The sequence below is a fragment of the Hyla sarda genome, chromosome 12 (genome assembly GCF_029499605.1).
Source record: "Hyla sarda isolate aHylSar1 chromosome 12, aHylSar1.hap1, whole genome shotgun sequence".
In the NCBI taxonomy this organism is placed as follows: Eukaryota; Metazoa; Chordata; class Amphibia; order Anura; family Hylidae; genus Hyla; species Hyla sarda.
This window is the reverse complement of record NC_079200.1, coordinates 70,229,134-70,238,816: the sequence shown is the minus strand read 5'-3', so window position 1 is coordinate 70,238,816 and position 9,683 is coordinate 70,229,134. Positions and strand designations below refer to the sequence as shown.

Here is a 9,683-nt window from a genome sequence, read left to right as displayed (position 1 = left end):
ACAGGGATAATACACAGTGACGTCACAGTACAGGGATAATACACAGTGATGTGACAGTACAGAGATAATACACACAGTGATGTCACAGTACAGGAATAATACACAGTGATGTCACAGTACAGGAATAATACACAGTGATGTCACAGTACAGGAATAATACACAGTGATGTTGCAGTACAGGAATAATACACAGTGATGTCACAGTACAGGGATAATATACAGAGTGATGTCACAGTACAGGGATAATATACAGAGTGATGTCACAGTACAGGGATAATACACAGTGATGTCACAGTACAGGGATAATACACACAGTGATGTCACAGTACAGAGATAATACACACAGTGATGTCACAGTACAGGGATAATATACACAGTGATGTCACAGTACAGGGATAATACACACAGTGATGTCACAGTACAGGGATAATATACACAGTGATGTCACAGTACAGGGATAATACACACAGTGATGTCACAGTACAGGGATAATACACACAGTGATGTCACAGTACAGAGATAATACACACAGTGATGTCACAGTACAGAGATAATACACACAGTGATGTCACAGTACAGGGATAATACACAATGATGTCACAGTACAGAGATAATACACACAGCGATGTCACAGTACAGGGATAATACACAGTGATGTCACAGTACAGAGATAATAAACACAGTGATGTCACAGTACAGGGAGGGATAATATATACAGTGATGTCATAGTACAGGGATAATACACACAGTGATGTCATAGTACAGGGATAATACACAGTGATGTCACAGTACAGGGATAATACACAGTAACGTCACAGTACAGGGATAATACACAGTGATGTCACAGTACAGAGATAATACACACAGTGATGTCACAGTACAGGAATAATACACAGTGATGTCACAGTACAGGAATAATACACAGTGATGTCACAGTACAGGAATAATACACAGTGATGTCACAGTACAGGGATAATATACAGAGTGATGTCACAGTACAGGGATAATATACAGAGTGATGTCACAGACAGGGATAATACACAGTGATGTCACAGTACAGGGATAATACACAGTGATGTCACAGTACAGGGATAATACACACAGTGATGTCACAGTACAGGGATAATATATAGAGTGACATCATAGTACAGGGATAATATACAGAGTGATGTCACAGTGCAGGGATAATACACAGTGATGTCACATTACAGGGATAATACACACAGTGATGTCACAGTACAGGGACAATACACAGTGATGTCACAGTACAGAGATAATACACAGTGATGTCACAGTACAGGGATAATACACAGTGATGTCACAGTACAGGGATAATACACACAGTGATGTCACAGTACAGGGATAATACACAGAGTGATGGCACAGTACAGAGATAATACACAGTGATGTCACAGTACAGGGATAATACACAGTGATGGCACAGTACAGAGTTAATACACAGTGATGTCACATTACAGGGATAATACACAGAGTGATGGCACAGTACAGAGATAATACACAGTGATGTCACAGTACAGGGATAATACACAGTGATGCCACAGTACAGGGATAATACACACAGTGATGTCACAGTACAGAGATAATACACAGAGTGATGGCACAGTACAGGGATAATACACAGTGATGTCACAGTACAGGGATAATACACACAGTGATGTCAAAGTACAGGGATAATACACAGTGATGTCACAGTACAGGGATAATACACACAGTGATGTCACAGTACAGGGATAATACACAGTGATGTCACAGTACAGTGATAATACACACAGTGATGTCACAGTACAGAGATAATACACAGAGTGATGGCACAGTACAGGGATAATACACAGAGTGATGGCACAGTATAGAGTTAATACACAGAGTGATGGCACAGTACAGAGTTAATACACAGTGATGTCACATTACAGGGATAATACACAGAGTGATTGCACAGTACAGAGATAATACACAGTGATGTCACAGTACAGGGATAATACACAGTGATGTCACAGTATAACCATCTCACAGACGGACCACCATGTAATTTCAGCAGAAAATAAAGCAGGGCCTCATGTTCAAGTTTCGCCTAAGGCCTCACAAAGTCTAGAGCCGCCTCTGGTCGGCCCTACCATGGGACTCGGTGGGACCATAAGTCCCAGGTGGCACTTTTCAGGGGCGGCATTTTGCTGCCCCCTTATTTTTTTTGTGCCTAGTAGGTTCATGGTAGGGTTGGCGCCGCCGCTGCTCACTGTTCTAAAGCAGCTGTGGGGTAAAATAGCGGGCACTTTAGACAGTGAGTCTGCCTCCGGCCAACCGGGGTCTGACGAGGGACGTCGCACAAGTGACGTACTTCTGCAGACCCGCTCAGGAGGACATCAGTGACGTCACTCGTCAGGCCGCTGCCGGAGAGGAGAAGCGCTGTGCAGGGCAGGTAAGTGTGTCTCTGTGTGTGTCTGTGTCTGTCTGTGTGTTTGGGGGGGGCTATGGCTACCTAATGTGAGGAATCTATGCTACATAATGTGGGGAAACTATGTTACCTAATGTGGGGAATCTGTGCTACCTAATGTGGGGAAACTATGCTACCTAATGTGGGGAAACTATGTTACCTAATGTGGGGAATCTGTGCTACCTAATGTGGGCAAACTATGCTACCTAATGTGGGGAAACTATGTTACCTAATGTGGGGAAACTATGTTACCTGATGTGGGGAATCTGTGCTACCTAATGTGAGGAAACTATGCTACCTAATGTGGGGAAACTATGTTACCTAATGTGGGGAATCTGTGCTACCTAATGTGGGGAAACTATGCTACCTAATGTGGGGAAACTATGTTACCTAATGTGGGGAATCTGTGCTACCTATTGTGGGGAAACTATGCTACCTAATGTGGGGAAACTATGCTACCTAATGTGGGCAAACTATGCTACCTAATGTGGGGAAACTGCTACCTAATGTAGGGAATCTATGCTACCTAATGTGGGGAAACTATGCTACCTAATGTGAGGAAACTATGCTACCTAATGTGGGGGAATCTATGCCACCTAATGTTGGGAATCTATGCTACCTAATGTGGGGGGCTTGAATGAGCTGCGGCATATGGGAGGCCTTAATAAATAATTAGAAACTTATACAGCAAGTAACATATGGGGGTCCACCTGAATAAGTGACACATGGAGGAGGGGTGCTGAACAACTGATGTTTTGGGGGGGGGGCATAGGCACATTCTTTGCACAAGGGCCCTCTGCTGTCTGTGTCCGCCCCTACCGTAGAGAATAAGGGGTAAAGTGGAACATAGAACAAATACAGTTATTTTTTTCTTAATTTTTTTTTAATGAAGTAAACGAGATAAAGGTAAGCAATGACTTCCTCAGTCTGAAGCGCGGTCCTCATCGGCAGGAAGCAGTGAGGAGGAGGAGGATGACGGAGGTTCTGATTCCATCTCTGCTTCTTTTTCGTCCCTCTCTATATATAGGGCCGTGGCCATGAAGAAGGCTCCTCCGATGACTGCCATTATGGTGCAGGTCATGAGGGCATACTCCAGGCTGCGGTATTTCAGAAGAGGGGATTTGGCATATCCTCGTTCGTAGGTGTCAGATATCAGGCCGATGAGGTACGGGCTGCCGGCGTCACCTAGGAGGTGATAGATTGTCATCTGCACGGCCAGGGCTGAAGATCTCCTCCACGGAGTTACTACTTTTAGTATAATGTCAGATATGAGGGTGAAATTTACTGACAGAAGCGTCTCTCCGATGAAGATGAAGATGTTGGTGGCAACGAGGCTGATGTTGCCAAAAGTCAATGCCAACAGAAGAAAAGGGGCAGAGAGCATCATCGCGCATCCACACACAAGCGGGTCCGCCCGTGGGTTGGATTTGCGATATCTTTTACTTATCTCCGTCCCTGCTACAACTCCCAGAATGCCGGAAACGACTGTAACCACACCAAATATTAGGATGTCGTGATAGTCACACGGTTCAGCACGGCAAGGGTCCTTCTCTTGTAGGAGTGTTCGTGCGTGGGTCAGGTATGACGGACCCCATACACCTATGGCTCCCACTATGAAGGATACCGCCGTCGATCCCATGGTGGTTAACATGAAGCTTCGATTTTTAAATATTTTTTTCAGATCTGTCGCCCATTTGGCAAACTTCTGGGATTTGTTGTTCTTCTTCCCGTTTGTAATCGTTCTTGGAAGCTCTTTTGTGACCAAAATCATCAAAGCCACAGCTATGAGGCCCAGGCCAGGGGTGACCCGAAATGCCCAGTGCCAATCACCCCTTGCTGCATCAGTCACTTTGGGCCCGATGATGTATCCTAGTCCGCAGCCTACAGGTATGACGGAGTAAAACACGTTCAGCATGCGGGTCCGCTGGTCACTTGTAAAAAGGTCTGCAATGATGGAGGGGGCGATGGTGCAGAAAGTCGCCTCTCCGGCTCCAACCAGTCCACTCGTCAGCAGGAAGAGCAGGAAGTACCCGTCAGGGATGAATGACAGGGTAAGTGTCATGCTCAGCCAAACGATGACTCCTGCACAAACAGTAGATTTCTTATTACAGTGGTCGCCCAAATATCCGGCAATTGGTGCGACCAGCACGTAGCTTCCAATGAACAATGTATTCAATAAGCCAGACAGACTAGCATTGGTGTCATATGCTTTCTGTATATAAGGCAGCACCCCCGCCACGCTGGAGCGATTTGCATAGATGAGCAAATTAACAAAGGCGAGGATCACTACGGTGATGATGGAACGTGCGGTGGACATCACGCTTAGAGATGGCAGGTTCTGCCTCTCAGGGATATCGCCCTTTTCTACATCCATATCACTATGGTCCTCCATTGCTTCTTCCTCCTCCTTCAGCAATGGGTCTTGTGGAGAGGCCATGGTCACAGGTCAGAGCCTGAAAACACTAGAGAGAGAGAGATAAGTGAACACATTAGACAACATGTCATCATTCCTGTCATTATACAATAGATCCTTCATACAGAGCAGAAATGTCCAGCACAGAACCACAAGATAACACTAAGACCATCGCAGCCTCAGAAGAAGACGCTTCTCTATAAGTGTTTTATATGGAGACGTCTTCCCTGAGGTTACCAATGTCTGATAACCCTGAACCTGTCCGGTCCTAGTAATATCTGATAACCCTGAACCTGTCCGGTCCTAGTAATATCTGATAACCCTGAACCTGTCCGGTCCTAGTAATATCTGATAACCCTGAACCTGTCCGGTCCTAGTAATATCTGATAACCCTGAACCTGTCCGGTCTTAGTAATATCTGATAACCCTGAACCTGTCCGGTCCTAGTAATATCTGATAACCCTGAACCTGTCCGGTCCTAGTAATATCTGATAACCCTGAACCTGTCCGGTCCTAGTAATATCTGATAACCCTGAACCTGTCCGGTCTTAGTAATATCTGATAACCCTGAACCTGTCCGGTCCTAGTAATATCTGATAACCCTGAACCTGTCCGGTCCTAGTAATATCTGATAACCCTGAACCTGTCCGGTCCTAGTAATATCTGATAACCCTGAACCTGTCCGGTCCTAGTAATATTTGATAACCCTGAACCTGTCCGGTCCTAGTAATGTCTGATAACCCTGAACCTGTCCGGTCCTAGTAATATCTGATAACCCTGAACCTTTCCGGTCCTAGTAATATCTGATAACCCTGAACCTGTCCGGGCCTAGTAATATCTGATAACCCTGAACCTGTCCGGTCCTAGTAATATCTGATAACCCTGAACCTGTCCGGTCCTAGTAATATCTGATAACCCTGAACCTGTCCGGTCTTAGTAATATCTGATAACCCTGAACCTGTCCGGTCCTAGTAATATCTGATAACCCTGAACCTGTCCGGTCCTAGTAATATCTGATAACCCTGAACCTGTCCGGTCCTAGTAATATCTGATAACCCTGAACCTGTCCGGTCCTAGTAATATTTGATAACCCTGAACCTGTCCGGTCCTAGTAATATCTGATAACCCTGAACCTGTCCGGTCCTAGTAATATCTGATAACCCTGAACCTGTCCGGTCCTAGTAATATCTGATAACCCTGAACCTGTCCGGTCCTAGTAATATCTGATAACCCTGAACCTGTCCAGTCCTAGTAATATCTGATAACCCTTAACCTGTCCGGTCCTAGTAATATCTGATAACCCTGAACCTGTCCGGTCCTAGTAATATCTGATAACCCTGAACCTGTCTGGTCCTAGTAATATCTGATAACCCTGAACCTGTCCGGTCCTAGTAATATCTGATAACCCTGAACCTGTCCGGTCCTAGTAATATCTGATAACCCTGAACCTGTCCGGTCCTAGTAATATCTGATAACCCTGAACCTGTCCAGTCCTAGTAATATCTGATAACCCTTAACCTGTCCGGTCCTAGTAATATCTGATAACCCTGAACCTGTCCGGTCCTAGTAATATCTGATAACCCTGAACCTGTCCGGTCCTAGTAATATCTGATAACCCTGAACCTGTCCGGTCCTAGTAATATCTGATAACCCTGAACCTGTCCGGTCCTAGTAATATCTGATAACCCTGAACCTGTCCGGTCCTAGTAATATCTGATAACCCTGAACCTGTCCGGTCCTAGTAATATCTGATAACCCTGAACCTGTCCGGTCCTAGTAATATCTGATAACCCTGAACCTGTCCAGTCCTAGTAATATCTGATAACCCTGAACCTGTCCGGTCCTAGTAATATCTGATAACCCTGAACCTGTTCAGTCCTAGTAATATCTGATAACCCTGAACCTGTCCGGTCCTAGTAATATCTGATAAACCTGAACCTCTCCGGTCCTAGTAATATCTGATAACCCTGCACCTGTCCGGTCCTAGTAATATCTGATAACCCTGCACCTGTCCGGTCCTAGTAATATCTGATAACCCTGAACCTGTCCGGTCCTAGTAATATCTGATAACCCTGAACCTGACCGGTCCTAGTAATATCTGATAACCCTAAACCTCTCCGGTCCTAGTAATATCTGATAACCCTGAACCTGTCCGGTCCTAGTAATATCTGATAACCCTGAACCTGTCCGGTCCTAGTAATATATGACAACCCTGAATCTGTCCCAGTAATGGTGGATTATAAGGGCTTGGCTGTATGGTCACTGGGCCATGTGAACTTCATACTGTAGATACAATTGGGCTATCCCGCTATATACATTTACTAATAATGAACCTACCCCACCTCATTGGGATCTATCCGTCCCCTATATGACTTTCTGCCACTAGTTGATTTGAAAATTTTCCCTTTCGGAGTACCCGGAGTATTTCTATTGTTAGTACACACAGAATTCTATTATATACTATTATATTTCTGCCCTAATCTTTCTGTCATTCTTTTACTACACCACCAAATCTTTCTCATAGACTTATATCTTTTAGAACTTCATGAATTAGGACTCTTTTTCTTGGGGGCTTTTTTGGGCATAATTGCATTTTAGCAGTTTTGCAAGAAAAAGCTCTGGTCATGATACTATCTGTGTGTTTTATTATGTTTAATGCCTAAGCCAAGTATTGTCACAATGCTATGAGGAATATAACTTTTGTTATTTCTTTTGGAAATTAATTTCTAGGTTTTTTTTCAAAAAAAAAAAAGCAACAACAATAAAAAAAAAACTGTCAAACAAAAAGCCCTGTGTATGTATGAATAGAAGAGGCTGAGACTTACCTTGTGGTTCTCTCTTCAGACAAGGAACGGTCAAAATCTTGAATTCTCTATCGCAAATAGAAACTCTCTAAGAAACACTTTGCACCACAGGTTGTGAATGCAAAACACACTGAAGAGACTGCAGCCGGCGCGCACCTCCTTGTACAGCTTACGGTGACATCATCACAAGCATGTGTGACATCACAGGGTTCTAAACCATCTTCAGGTATGTGTATATCTGTATAGTAAATGTGAGTAGCCATATTAGTCCAGTGATGCAGATTGTAATACCTTTTTTATTGGACTAACAGAATTTTGTAGAGACAAACTTTCGGGATTCCTCCCTGATAATTTATAAAGTCCTTTGATCATTAGTCCTTGACTATTGGACTTGATAAAGGGAGGAATCCTGAAAGCTTGTCTCTACAAAATTCTGTTAGTCCAATAAAAAAGGTATTACAAGAGACTGCAACATATTTTTTGATTTGTGTATATATATATATATATATATATATATATATACCAAAAAACAAAGAGAGCGGCACTCCAAGTACGTGTAACCCTGTGCGGGTGTATTTATTCACACATCTGTAGAAAAGCGCAACGTTTCGGCTCCTCAATAGAGCCTTTCTCAAGCACAAGTGAAATGCACAATATATTTATAAGCCCCTCAATTAGCACACATTGATGAGGGGGAGGTGTCAAAAACTGTCACAATCCCGTGACGTCATATAATAAACAGTGATAAAACAATCTCACTCACAGTGATCTATTGGTGTATAAAGATACATATACAGCAAAATCATCTTTCAATAATCATATAGTGCGAAACCCCACTTGAAAGTGACAAATTATAATACTTCCAGTGTCCGATTGTGTACCTATATTCATGATCTCCGGTGTAGTGGGCGGTCATCAGCTGTTGCTGGCTGCGTCACTCCTCCAATAGCGCATGGTTGTTCACTCCGCTCCCTCCGTTTGTAAACAAACTAAATGCGCAAGTCCCGGATCACAACTTCCGGCCATACCGGAAGTCGTCAGTCCGCGTCATCAGCCAACCCACATCACTGGGTCAAAAAATTTGTCACAGTCCTGTATCCAGGCCCCGCCTCCTTGCGCTTGCTCATTGAAATTCAAGGTGTCACAGGCTGCCATGTTACAAATGGGCAATCCTGCCCACATGGTACCCCCCTCGTCTTTTTCTTTTTCCTTTTTTCTTTTTTCAGGAGAAGAGATACCTGGCCATATATCACTAAACGGTCGGCTAATAGATAATATACCAATTAAACTCCAAGTAACTATAGCCTAATCTACTTAACTATGAAAGATTAACTATGGACAGATAAACATAGACCGTATTGCATGTCTGCAAAAGCACAAGGGTGACCGCTCACCAGGTCCCGCTACCTCTTGCAATGGTTCCACTAATTGTGGACGATGTCAATTCTTCTCGTCCTGCATTTGTGGAAGGGACCTAAAGAGGGACTTGTACCTTGCCGACCCCTTACAGGGTTCTTAAGGTGATCCCCTGCTGTCCTCAAACCATCAGGTATGGGCCTCTAAGGTAGAGCTTAAATTCCATCACCCAATATCCAGGCCTGTCTTGTCAGTCTGTCCTTCAAAACATAAATCCTGACCGTTTTTATAACAAATCACTATCATCCCTTCTCCTGAAAAAAAAGAGGGAAAAAGCACAGAAATAGTACAGGGGGTAGAGAATGGTGGCTGATTATACTCATAGTGGTGGCTGTTGTTCAAAAAAGTGGTGGCTGTTGTTCAAAAAATGGGGGATGATCGCAGTCTTCGCCTCAGTTGACCGACTCGCCCATCTTCAACCGGATCTCATGTTACGTGTCTGCAAGTGAAAAATGAAAAAAGAATTAGGTTGAATAATCATAAGTCTTCCATTAGGACCAAGAAAGTAGAACTACCAATACCTCGTCATTTTCTGGAGTATGGTCACAAGATCAGTGACCTCAGATTCAGTGTCCTGGAACATGTCCCAGTTCCTAAGAGA

The 9,683-nt window shown here is 43.9% G+C and overlaps 1 protein-coding gene across 1 annotated transcript; it reads right to left on the bottom strand.

The window, feature by feature from the left end:
* Window positions 1-3,371: 3,371 nt before the first annotated feature.
* Window positions 3,372-7,923, bottom strand: LOC130296669 (protein spinster homolog 1-like). The gene is made up of 2 exons (XM_056548459.1): window positions 7,688-7,923; window positions 3,372-4,911 (listed from the first exon to the last, which is right to left on the bottom strand). The coding sequence occupies exon 2, from the start codon at window positions 4,884-4,886 to the stop codon at window positions 3,372-3,374; it is 1,515 nt and encodes a 504-aa protein (XP_056404434.1). The 5' UTR covers window positions 4,887-4,911; window positions 7,688-7,923.
* Window positions 7,924-9,683: the final 1,760 nt, after the last annotated feature.